General features: G+C 38.1%; 1 protein-coding gene across 1 annotated transcript in view; it reads left to right on the top strand.

Annotated features, from left to right (window-relative positions):
• Positions 1–14,179, top strand: part of Cngl (Cyclic nucleotide-gated ion channel-like) — a 149,206-nt gene that overhangs the window by 58,413 nt on the left and 76,614 nt on the right. The window contains exons 3-5 of the mRNA XM_089244422.1: positions 6,107–6,326; positions 6,422–6,868; positions 6,994–7,287. Of these exons, the coding sequence (XP_089100548.1) occupies positions 6,107–6,326; positions 6,422–6,868; positions 6,994–7,287 (961 nt within the window). The remainder of the gene's footprint in view (positions 1–6,106; positions 6,327–6,421; positions 6,869–6,993; positions 7,288–14,179) is intronic.

Raw genomic sequence — 14,179 nt, 5'->3', positions numbered from 1 at the left:
AAACCACGATGTTTGATATGACCAATGTAATTTCTATGTCCTTGAAAATTTCCGGCACAGATTTCACTGTCACCGAATATTAGTTCTTGGTGGCTTCTAGCCTAAGTTGATTCAACTTGAATGGCTCACTCTCATGACCATTCCGAAGGATGCGGGCGCAACTCTGTTGGGCCGGGATGAGTGATCAATATTCGGTTCAGTATGCTCTTGTGAACGTACAAGATAACTGTAAACATTGACAGTGCGGACGACAACGCAAATGCTGGTTGTTCCATGAAGATTGTCCGAAAAGATGGGAAAATATATGTTTCTTTTTAAAATCGAAATTAGATGTGTAAAAGGTAGTCAAAAACGGATGATTTTGTCATGATATCTCTGTAAAATGATAATTGGGGAAAATATAAAGATCTAAATGTTTATATGACTACTACATGTCAACAAGCAAATGAAATAAACAATGTTTTTACTGTCATCATTTGAAGTAGCGTTTGAATCCCTAAAGTAATTTGAATTGTTCTCCAACCACTAAAATTTTCGCGCTTCTTTTTATTTCGCTGAAAGAAATTTACTGCGCATAATGTGACAAAATATCACACAATAATTGAAATTCTTTGATTATGTGATTATTTTTCATATTTCATTTTCATTCCGACATTGACCGAAAAATTTCCATTTTTTAGGAAATTTTTTTGTAAAACACCCCCTGTGTGTGAGGTTAAATTGTTAGCAAAGAAAACCGAAAAATCCAAATTCACAAGACTCTTCAATTTCTGCAGTCGCCAGGTTGGCGGCTATTATGGAATCGTATCCACATTTCATATCACTAGTCCAAGCTCGACCATTTAAAACTTGGGTAATGACATAACCTATGCTGCTGAAACACATTTCCTGGTAATTATGGAAGTTGTTGCATGGAAGCTTGAGCAATTTATGGAGTAACTTAAGGAAATCGTGCTTGTAAAGGCATATTAAATAACATTCTCGATGAAAGGTCGTGTACCATTCAATGAAATAAATGCCACTGTGCCGGTAACAGAAATTTGACGTGGTATAAAATATGTACGACATTCTTTGTCACGAGGTCCGAGATGAGACAGTAATTTCTAAGACTTTGAAAAGATATGAGTAAAACGTCTTTCTTTTCAACTTCAATTCTCGCAAGTCTTGTGAGAAAGTCCTTTGCAAATTCACAGATTTAAATTTACCAGTTTCTAATAATAATTTGCATGAATTGGCATCTAAACAAAAGTCTCGAACTGGTGACCACGATGAAACCCTGGACAGCAATAAAATTTTGACCGACATGAAAATATACAATTCCGACTGATTTTTGACTTGCTGAACACGAATATCACCATTTAAAAGTTTTAACGGCTTTTGTTTTTGACATATTACCATGTCAATTTGAAAAAAAAAAGTGCTTTACGAGCTGTATCTGTGGAAAACAGTATAAGCGTTCGAGACGAAAACATGATTCTGAATGATTTTGCCTGCTTTTGGTATTGCCATGAAAAAAAAAGTCTATTGGTCTTCTTTTTGTCGGAGATATTACCACGCAGAATGTTAAAAAAGTGAGTTATACATACGAGCGGTGTCTTTGGACAATTGGCCATCCCTTCGCAACTAAAAAGTCATGTGAGTTGATGTACAAACTGTATGTAGAACAATAAATAAAAAAACCAAGCCTACTACAAATGAAAAAAATGAGAGGATTAAACGAATGAGAATGTTACAGGAGGAGAATATTTGCCCCATAACTATAATGTGTGTGTGACTCCCTATGCGTATTTTATATCACATGACATAAATCCAATAACTTGAAAAACCCTCGATCGATACATCCTATGTGCTTGAAAGTTCCCGGCAGATTCCATAGATGGAATCATCACTAAATTGGTCTTGGTAGCTTCTAGCCTGAGTTGAAGTAGCTTGAATGGCTCGCTCTCATGACCATCTCGAAGGATGCGGGCGCAACTCTGTTGGACCGGGATGAGTGATCAATATTTGGTTGAGTATGCTCTTGTGAACGTAACTATAAACATTGACAGTGCGGACGACAACGCAAATCCTAGTTGTTCCATGAAGATTGTCCGAAAAGAGGGGAAAATATATGTTTCTTTTTAAAATCGAAATTATATATGAAAAGGGTCGTCAAAAAACGGATGATCAGGTGATACCTCTGTAAAATTATAATTGCGGAAAAATATAAAAATCTAAATTTTTATATGACCACTACATATCAACTAGCAAATGAAATAAACAATGGTTTCACTGTCATCATTTTAAGCAATGAATTGAATCTCCAAAGTAATGTGAATTGTTCTACAATCACTAAAATTTACGCGCTTCGTTTTATTTCGCTGAAAGAAATTTACCGTGCTTAATGTTACGAAATATCACACAGTGATTGAAATTCTTTGATTATGTGGTTATTTTTCATATTTCATTTTAATTCCGAAATTGACTGAAAAATTTCCATTTTTTCGGAAATGTTTTTGTAAAACACCCCCTGTGTGTGAGGTTTAAATTGTTAACAAAGAAAACCGAAAAATCCAAATTCACAAGACTCTTCAATTTCTACAGTCGCCAAGTTAGCGGCTATTATGGAATCGTATCCACATTTCATATCACTAGTCCAAGCTCGACCATTTAAAACTGGGGTCATTACATAACCTATGCACTGAAACATATTTTCTGGTAATTATGCAAGTTGTTGCATGGGAGCTTGAGCAATTTATGGAGAAAATCAAGGAATAATAAGTAACGCTTGTGAAGGAATAATAAGTAACCTTCTCGATAAAAGACCGTGTACCATTCAATACCACTGCTGGTAACAGAAATTCGACGTAGCATAAAATATGTGTAGCATTCTTTGTCGTGACGTCCGAGATGCGACAGTAAGTTTAAAATAATTAAAAAAAACAAGGAAGAGAAAAATTCTATCGCTTTTCTGTTATTTATGTTGTGCGCGTAATCGCACACGATTTCGAAGGGAAAGGAAAACATCCTCTTCCTCCGTCTTTTATTATCAGACCTTGAATAAAAGCTTAATCCGCCCATTAACACTTGATTGACAGGACGGGAGGGAGAGGAAAACATGTTATTAGACACATTGTACAGAGCTAGCTGGGCTCGGGATTGTCGACATGAGAGGGTTTTAATATGACGAGATATCTTGAGATTGCCGCTGTAAGGGTAAAACAGTGATAATTCCCTTCACATGCTACTCGTATGATATTAGCTGTGAGATGTACGATCTATATTTTCTTTAGTATGCATTATATTTACCCACAAAGGGAGCGTTTCAAAATAATTCACACGCACACATTCCGTACTTTTCAAAAACGGACAAACTTTAGAAGTTCACATTTTCAAAAAACGGTGTATAGTTCTTTGTTTTCTGCGTTTGAATTTACGATCTCGGGCTTTATAATTTTTTTGCATTATTTTGTGACATCATTCATGTATTATCATATGAAACCTAATTAACATCGCGAGACTCAATCCCTAACTTAGTTAGAACTCGAATACACGACTCGTTGTTCAAAACATTTGCCTTGTGACGGATTTGCTCGAAATACGAGTCGAATACTTACCGAATGACAAAGTGAATAAATTCTAGTTTCTAGACACGCAAAAAAAAAACCGGAAAAGTTTGAGAAAATTTGAAATTTATTTCTCCGAAATGTATAAACAGGAGATATATTCCTTTTATCGATCGTGTGAATTTACTTTTATAATAATATAACAAAAAAGAAGCGTCGATCTTCGTGAAAATGTTCTTTTATTATCTTTTCTTACAATTTTTTTTTTAAGCAGCGAAATTCAAGGACGTACCTGTGAAACTAAGAATACATCTATTTTTTTTCCACAAGGAGAAAGTAAAGCTAAGTTTTTCCGGAATTCGAGACATCTGTATTCTGTCAGTTTCTTGTTTTTCGTACTTCGTATATCTCTCGAGGAATCACGCTGTTTATGCTGATGCAAAGTGAGAAAAAGTAGACATTTTTGAGACGAAAAACACTTTTCTTAGTACGTATTCATGCGTATTTTACATAAGGGTATTTATTTGCGAAAAACAGTCGTTGCGTCGAAAAAATGCCGACGAGATTCGGAATTTCTTATAATAGGATTTTTTTTCCGGTAAATAAGATCGAATGGAGTTTGAATATTCACGTGTTTCAGTTCGATTTATAAGGGGATTAACAGCATTCCTCTCATTTTTTTTTTCCTCATGAAAATACATTTAGGGAAAGTAAAAGTGATGATTTTTTAATGAGATTCCCAATTCTGTTTTGAAGATTTTTTTACCGTCCTAATTTCTCGATATGGGTTAGATTAAGTAATTTTAAGCAACGTTTTCTAGCTCCGATGGGCTGGGAATAGCGTGTTTCTCAACTGATTGTCTAATTTGTCTCATAGACGTAGGGTGCCTGTCACTCTTATGTCACAACAAAAAAAATGAATATTTTTCTTCGGGGGCCTTGATATTGTAAGGCTTTAACAATACTTTTTTGTACATTTTTCACTGGACACTAGGATGAATCAGATTTTGCGATATTTTAGTAACTTTCCCTTTTACCGGTGCGGTGAAAGGGACGAACTACACTAGACTTTGAGGTAGCGTGCTTGCCCGACTATCTTTTCTTGGCTACATGTTCTTGTTGACTTTACAAATTACCTAGCTCCGGACCTGGAAAGCCTTGTGATCCAAGAATTTTTTAACCTACTTAGGTGTTTCGGCTGATCGTCGAGGTGTTTTCAATCCGATTGAAAGCAATTTGACTACCAGGGTACTGCTCTGTGATACGTTTGCAAGACAGACAATGAATGAACTTATAAATCAAGAATTCTTCAATTCAACAATCTTAAATTCAACTTGAAAACAACAATTCAACCTTAATGCTATGAAACTTCACGTAGAATAAAACAATGCACAATCTATCAGCGTGACTTTAACCACAATAGATGTCTCAGATGTCTACCACCACAATGGAGAATATTGATATGTACTGTCGCAACACTCATTTTTACGGTAGAGTTCTGAGACACAATCCCCTTCACCATTGAAATTTAATACGGTCACATGGCATACGCGACACAGACGATGAAATACCACAAAACGCAAAACAATCAAAATACCTTCACACCGCTCATACTGTATATACCTATATAATTATTCATTGGCCCGATTTGAAGCTAGCAATGAAATAAACTGAATGGTTGTAATACTATACTTATTCTGTCTACTACTACTACTAAACCAGACATGCACTTCGTCCATATTCCTCTGCGGAACTTCTAACAAATTGGTACATGTTGGAATGTGCGTTCCCGTGTTGTGAACATAACGGGAAGCTTGTTTCTGCGCAATGCTTGTTATAGTGCTGCCATCTACCACATATTTTTCGAACTATGAATGAAGTGTAATGTTTGAAGATTTTACCGTTGTAGGCCTGTTGGTCTCTGCGCCGAGACTTTTTAGTGGGCAGATCGGCTTGCATTCGCACCTCGAAGTTGGGTTCGAATTCTGTCTAATATGATTTTTACAAAACGATCCTTGATCTAATTCAGGGGTTCCCAATCCTTAATGCTACATGTAACTCTTGAAAAGTGCATAGGAGGTATGCGAATACCCCCCCCCCCAATATGAAGCTTGCAAAGAACAATTAATAAGTAGAAAGCCTGCTATCTCCAGACAACACTTGCGTATCCCTGGAAATGATAATCGTATCACAGAAGGCTTGTGTACCTCAAGAAATGAGTGCTAGCTGTGTGAATATTTACTTGGAAATGCATAGAAAGCTTACGGACCTCCATTGTATGTTGTAGTAATGTCTTGTTTCGTTGAATGTCTTGCATTTTTATATTGTTCCGTTTTTCATTCGCCAGTGCTGATAATTTTTCGCGTACCCTGAATGGTTCGTCACTTACCCCCAGAGATACGCGTACCACAGAATGGGAGTCACTGATCTAAATTGAATAAAGCAACGGTTTGAGAAACCAATTTGAAAAAATTAAATGAACTTTTTTTTTCATGCTATTCACTTTAATTTCTGATGTATGTGATTGAAAGAAACTCATTGGACGATCGCCGGTTTGGCAGTTCTTCTTATTCCAGGAGTCGGCAACTATCCCAGCGACGGTTGCAAAGGTGATGGGGCGACGTCCGGTGGTGCACCGTCCAACAGCAGCCAAGGAGGCGAAGCGAATCGAAGTAGCCGGTCGCGCTGGTTGAAGTTGCGTACAACCGTCCAGTTATCAGGGGCCATAACTCAGGTTCACAAAAAGCCTCCGCTGAAGAGGGAGGACTCCTTCTTGAAGAGGTGAAAACTGAATACCAAAATCTGTCATATTTCATCGCACTACTTTTTTTTCTGCATACAAACAGTGCTAATTGCTGTCGGATTATTCCACCTAGGTTCTCGACGAGGCATATCACGGACCCCTGCTCTATCGATGGTTCGTCCAGGAGAGGCGAGAACTTCAAGGGGAACTTCTTCGGATCGTGGCGGTCAGTGGTCAATCCCGACGAAAACATCCTGTTCTACTGGCTGTCGCTGCTGACGGCGTGCCTCCTGTACAACGCGTGGACTATCATAGTGAGGCAAGCTTTCCCGGAATTCCAGGAAAGACTGGCTCCCCTATGGTACGCTGCGGATGCGTTTTCGGACGTCGTGTTCGTGCTGGACATTGCTTTTCAGTTTAGGACTGGTTACTTAGAGCAAGGCTTGATGGTTTACGAGAGTAGAAAACTCGCAAGGCATTACTTCAGATCGAAATCGTTCCTCATGGACATAGTTGCTGTGACTCCACTGGATCTAGTGCAGCTACGGGTCGGTGTTCTGCCTTTATTAAGATTTCCTAGGTGAGTATCGTTAAGTATATGACGATGAATAGCACCCCTTTACTCTGCCAATGAAATTATTGCTTTGATATAATCGATTTCTAGGTCGGATCTATTTCTAACACACGTTATTCTGTTCCTCGAAGGTTCCTCAAAGTGTATAGGTCATTCCGCTTTTATTATATGGTGGAATCTCGTACCATCTATCCGAATCTTTGGCGGGTAATGAACCTGATCCATATACTCTTGCTACTCGCCCATTGGTTCGGATGTTTCTACTACATGCTGTCTGAGTTGGAAGACTTTGTCGGGGACTGGGCCTACCGTAGGCCCGTTGGTGAGTACAGCACGCTAGCGAGAAAGTATCTGGGTTCCGTCTACTGGTCCACACTTACGTTAACCACTATAGGCGATCTGGCAACGCCTGCGACAAACCTACAGTGAGTATTTCTATGTGATAATTTACTTTTTCAAGCGCAAAGGAGGTTATTTTTTTACATGTCGTTTTATTATATATGTCGTTTTATTATATATGTCACATTCAACTCTTACTCAAATGCTACTGATCTTCGATATGCCACTTCTATTACAGCTATTAGTTGACAAGTCATATTTGATTGAAACAAATCTGGAGATATCCAGCCAATTATCGTCACGAAACGTCTGTACAAAAATTGTTAAATCGTGCATTACTTTAGGGCAGAGGTTTTATAATGTTTGGTTCCCGTGGAACCCCCAATTTCGAGAAGATGTTTCGGGGAAGCCGAAAGTAAAAAATGATTGGTGCTGCTAGAAGGGTATTCATCTACAGGGTGGCCATAAAATAACTGCCGATATACAAGCCTCTAGTGGCCGCAAAAACAACGAATGCGAATGAAAATCGGGATATAGGTGTTTCAGAGTATTTACTCAAGAATGAGAGGAGAAACGAAACCCTAGCAAACATCCCCAGCAAATTAAAATAATAGATTCTCGAATCATACCCACAATATTTTACATGCACAAAAAATATTATCACTGGACTCTTACTTTTAAATAGAGCTCGGATTTTTATGACCTAAAAAATCATGAAAATATGACCATAAAATTTAAAAATATGACCTGATAATTTTCCCGTTATTTGCTCTCTTCCTTTACGGTGTTTTTTTCTTATTTTATAAATTAAAAAATTAACAAAAAAATTCATCGGTTCACCTTTTCAATTAAAATTCTCTTACCAATGACAAATGAAAACCACACCTACCTAATGCACAATAACCGTTCTAGAACTGCTCTGAATTTTACGAGATGCAATTCCAAATGTTTAAAAAAAACTGCCAGTGTTCGGTTTATTCTAAGAAATATTTGAAGAATCTACTTGGCGAAAATTCCAAGAATTCAATGTAAATGAAATATTACATCTCTTGAGAAAATGCCTACAGATTAAAATTTTCCGTGGTAGGATGACCAAAAAAATATTCTACTGCTTGAAAATTCCCAAAATATGACCAACTAGCTATAATACCCGGCGCTGCCCGGGTTTTCCTCAATGAGGCTTTTTGGATCACGTGATATCTCCCTCTTTCTTCGAGGGACATGCAAACCCTGTCTAAGTTAACCAATATGGCGACTTCATGAAATAAACAAATCTAGATTTAAAGAAAAATAGAAAATAATATTTTTTTTCCTTTTTTAAGGGGCGCTAGGTATTTCGATTCCCCCCCCCCCCGAACTTCAAGTTATCTATTTCTTATCACAAAAAAATGAGTAACTTTGCCTGGTTTTAATTTACACAAAAATTGTCACGTTTTTAAGACAAATAAATCACACTGGTCGAATGGTCGACGCGTTTCGGCTCTTCAATGGAGAGCCGTCATCAGGACCTCGTGGTCAGAACTCACACTCTTTTTTTCTTTTGAACCAGTTCTGACCACGAGGTCCTGATGACGGCTCTCCATTGAAGAGCCGAAACGCGTCGACCATTCGACCAGTGTGATTTATTTGTCTTAAAAACGTGACAATTTTTGTGTAAATTATCTATTTCTGCCTGTTTCTGCTTCCAAAAATGCTTAATTAAAGCTGTGGAGTTTTTTCGATGTACTTTTTTACGGGCTCGTAATTTTAAAACATCCTAAACTATATGAATTTATGCAGTTGAATATTAAAAGACAATACGGAGACATTAATTTTCATGCTTGAGAAGATATAATCAATAAACGGTTGAAATCAATGTTATTACCTGGATATCCCACTTAAAAGAAAAAAGGTCCGGATAATTACTTCATATTTAATCTCCTGGGCTTCGTATGCCTAAGCGAACTCAATATATTTCAAAAATCGAGAATTCAATACAATTTTTAAAATTATTGATGTGGCGGAAACCACACTAAATTTCCGCATTTCTACAGTAAAATCGGCAATTTTAACACTGATTTCTATGGGGATCATCCTTTGCCTTACCCTCAAAGTGATGCTGATAATGGCGTCTATTCAAAAAGCTCTCATTACTGGGAGGATTGAAAAAAATGGCAAACCATTATAAAGGCACAAACTATTATGCATACATTTGCAACATTAAAGAAGTGACAAACCATTGCATTGTAAAAGCATATACATGTCTGAAACGTACTGCTAGGAAACCACGGTAACCAAAGTAAACGTTCCGAAAGTGATTGTTGAGGCCCAAAAACCATTGTTGCCCAACAGTTTTTTTGCCCGTTTGGGGCATTTTCCCTGCTCTGGAGAAATTTTAAAGTAGCCTATCGTTCAAGTCGGGTCCCATTTGGTATATATGCAAAATATGGCGACGATCGATCCAAAATTGTAGATTTGTATAGAGAACATACATACACACACACAGACAGACAGAAAATCAATTTTATATATATAGATAGACTAGCTGATACCCGGCGACGTTGCCCGCCCCGTAAAAAATTTACGGGCTGCAAGTTCTTGAACTGAGTTTATATATATAATAACTGGCAAAATCCATTTGGGAACGTTATCAGTCCAGTGCTTGGGTCTACGGGAATTCTTCCATTGCCAAGTTTGATCAACTGATGTGAAAATGATAGCAGTGATTTTGCAGTTGAACTCGCATGTTGGTGGATAATGATAATTTTTTAGCTTCGTGCCAGAGTGTTGATGTCCTAACAAACTCGAGGTGACCACCGATAGACAGCACCTTCACTTCCAACCCATCTCACTAATGGCAGTAAATTGCAATGTAGCGATATGGCCAGAGTTGGTGTTTGGTGAAGTAGAGTGCTGATGATTTGAGGCAAGCATTGAGTTCATCAGCTGGCGTAGAACATTTTTATTCCCGGTTTTATCGTCGTAGTTGTTGCTATTGCAGAGCATTGGTGTTTCCAAATTTCTCAAAATCATTATAGGTGCTCCGACTTTGAGGGTCAAGTTGTGTGGTGGCACACCCGGAATATCCAAAGAGTTCAGAAATTCTGCAGGATACAGAACTGTCTGCGCTGTGTCTGTGACAGTGTCAACCGATTTGTAAGATGTGGAGTCTCCCGAAATAATTTTTAGGATTTTTCCGTTGATCTTGTTCACACTGCCATTTTTCGGTGCCAGAATCGCACTCTCACAAAGCCACTCATGGTTTCGGTGATTTTGTTGAATGTTTGGGAAAACGTGGTCTGCAAGTTCTTGAACTGAGTTTATATATATAATAACTGGCAAAATCCAGTTGGGAACGTTATCAGTCTAGTGCTTGGGTCTACGGGAATTCTTCCATTGCCAAGTTTGATCAACTGATGTGAAAATGATAGCAGTGCTGAGTCATTTTGCAGTTGAGCTCGCATGTTGGTGGATAATGATAATTTTTTAGCTTCATGCCAGAGTGTTGATGTCCTAACAAACTCGAGGCGACCACCGATAGACAGAACCTTCACTTCCAACCCATCTCACTAATGGCAGTAAATTGCAATGTAGCGATATGGCTAGAGTTGGTGTTTGGTGAAGTAGAGTGCTGATGATTTGAGGCAAGCATTGAGTTCATCAGCTGGCGTTTAACATTTTTATTCCCAGTTTTATCGCCGTAGTTGTTGTTTTCTGTTGTTAGTGACGCCATATGTCCAGCTTCTACAGCGAATATTATTCAAACTCCTTTTAAGCACTTTTTAAATTGAAACTATACCTCAACGATGGGTGGTTGATGAGATAAAGGCCACATTAGCACTTACAGGACACCCTGTATACATGCAAGCAAAAATATCTGGCGCTTCCAGGGTTTTTTTTTAATTACTGGGAGTATTGGAAAAGAGCCAAACCATTATAAAGGAATAAACTGTAATGATGGCAGTGTTAAAGATGTGACAAACCATTGTAAAGACATATACACGTCTGAAACGCATTGTTGGGAACCACGGTAACCAAAGTAAACGTTCCGAAAGTGATTGTTGAGGCCCCCAAAACCATTGTTGCCCGACAGTTTTTCGCCCATTTCGGGCATTTGCCCAGCTCTGACGAACTTTTAAAGTAGCCTACGGCTCAATCCCGGTCCTGTTTGGTATATATGCAAAATCTGGCGACGATCGGTCTAAAACTGTAGATTTGTATAAAGAGCATACATACATACATACATACATACATACATACTTTCACATTTATATATAAGATAACTTGAAAATGGCTTAAATATGACTTGTCATAAAAATCCGATCCCTAATGAAGACCCACGTTATATCTGGACGGAAAATATAAAAAATAGGTTTTTTTCAGAGTCTACCTATTGGCCGTATTCCCAATAGATGGAAATAATATGGCCAGTGAAGTGATCAACTTACATATCTGAAAAAATTAACATTCAGGTTTTTACGAGAACTTGATTGATTTGAAAAAGAAATTCTACTTAGCAAACTTTCAATTGAAAATTAAATGCTGAAAGAAATATAATTTGTCCAGAAAATAAATTTCATAAGCTTTAACTAAATTAGATTAGTTATGAAATGAATTAATGGATCCCAGTCATTTCAGGGACACATTTTGGACAGATAAATACAAATAAATCCATTTTCTCCCTTCTTAGTGAATAGAAATTGGGGAATTGTGCCATATAGACACCTCGTCATATGAAATTTCTGACGAAAATATTTGATATTCGCGCATGCGCTATGAATATACCATATACCTGGCCATAAAACCAACCCCCTCCCCCCTAACCAGATTATGGCCCGCCACTCTGCCTCAATGAAGAGATTTTAGCTGGTAGTCGAAGAAGACGTAGGCTATGCTGGAAGCTGTGCATGTATATGTGCTGTGAACCTAACGTCAAATTTATTTCTGTGTAATGCTTGTTAAGTGGAGTGCTGCCATCTGCTGTCAATTTTCAAACTATTAGTAAAGTGCAATTATTGTACCGTTGTAGGCCTGTTTGTCTCTGTGGCGAAACTTTTCAACGGGAAGATCGGATCTCATTCGCTCCTCGCAGTTGGGAACCACGGGAAACCAACTTCAGCTGACCACCACTTTGGCGTGTGGGGTATGAACCCGGATCCTCGCGATGCGAGTCTGTCACGATGACCGTTCGACCGCCACAGCGGCGCTCATTAACCATAAAACCTACCCCTGTCAAATATTCTAAAAAAACCTACACGACCAAATTTTATACAGGTTAGAGTTTAAATGAATGCAGTTGAGAAAAAGCATTAAAAACTGCAGTCGGGGTTAACAAACTAAATTCGTGGAATAATTGAACCTGAAAAGAAGTTGAATGAATTGCAAAAAAAAAATAACAACTTTCCGAATGGCACTTTCGGCATTATATGGGCGAACTAGAGCAAAACTATGCATCATCTAAGCCAGAGGCCTACAACCTTTTTCCAGTCGCGAGCACTGTTTGTACCCATCACCAAAAGAAGAGCACACTTAAGGCAAGTTTATGCATGATATCAGGATGATTTCAATCCTCCAATACAATTTGTACAAAGCGTTTAATTAAGACGTTGATCATTCAAGTGCTCAGGCGTACGAAATTGGACACGAACATCGAGCACTCTGGGTGCTTCAGAGAGCACCGCGGTGCTCGCGAGCAACGGGTTGAAGATGCCTGATCTAAGCAAAAAAAAACCAGGTCGTTGGTCCAAACAAATAGCTACATAGCGTAAGAGCACCAAATTTCCAGTTCCTTTCGAAATTTTAAAAAAAATTAGAAAATTGGCCATATTTAACCATCATACACTTCATAATACACACTTCACTATTTTCTATTACATCATCAAGACAGGCAGTCTTAATAACTATCTCTTCCACAAAAACACTCATCCATTTCAACGAATACAACGATTATTATCCGAGTTCTTGAAAAATTCTTAGAAAAATACACACAATACGTATTTTATTTTCAAATTAAAATGATAAGCAGCACTTGAGAGGAAAATTAATTAATATTTAAAACACAGAAGACAATTATTGAGTAAGAAGAAAACTACTATTATTTCTCTCATTTGCAAGAAATATTTTATATTATGTATTTGTCACATTGAACTAATTGTATATTTCTGGTAATTATTTTTTTCCTCATCCATACATACTATAAATAATAATATCTATAATAATACACTGATGAAATAAATTAAGAGAATTTGCATATTTTATCGAATTTCATGAAAAGAACTGAACTGAATGTAAAACCACTGCTTCTAGACAAAAATGCAAATCTTGTACGTCAAATACGTAAGCGTACACGTGTGTCTAGGCGGAGCCAGTAGAGAAACAGGCTTTATAAGCGCGCGTAAGTTAAGACGCATTTCGTTCGCTAGCACACCTCGACGAATTTCTTGGTGTTATTTTGCAGCAATCGGTTAATTTCAAATTGTAACAGTAAAAATGAGTAACCACCAACATTTGGATGATGGAATGAAGTGGCGAATTGTGGGGAGGCTAGAAGCAGGCCAATCTCAAATCCAGATTTGTAGAGAGTTCAATTTAACGCCCATCGTCGTGAGTAACTTATGGAAGCAGTTCCAGGATACCGGATCCATCGGGAGAAAGCCTGGACAAGGTCGTCCAAGAGCCCCGACGGCCAGAGAAGATCGCCATTTGTCGATTATAGCGAGGCGTAACAGGAGTGCTACAGCTTCTCAGCTCTCTCGTGACTTGTATGCAGCCACAGGAACCCGTGTATCAAAGGTGACTGTTTCCAAAAGACTTCATGAGAGAGGGTTGTTTGCAAGAAGACCGGCTATTTGCGTCCCGCTCATTTCTACGGACAGGAGAATCCATTTATCATGGTGCAGAGAGCATAGAGATTGGAGTATGCATCAATGGGCGACCGTTCTCTTCACTGATGAGTCCCGGTTCAGCCTATTCACCGATTCTCGCCATACGTTCATATGG

This window comes from Pholcus phalangioides, unplaced genomic scaffold (genome assembly GCF_987345545.1).
Source record: "Pholcus phalangioides strain wild (caught in Gottingen) unplaced genomic scaffold, Ppha-v1.0 ptg000001l_1, whole genome shotgun sequence".
Classification (NCBI taxonomy): domain Eukaryota; kingdom Metazoa; phylum Arthropoda; class Arachnida; order Araneae; family Pholcidae; genus Pholcus; species Pholcus phalangioides.
The sequence above is the reverse complement of the archived record's forward strand: the minus strand, read 5'-3'. Positions and strand labels throughout refer to the sequence as shown.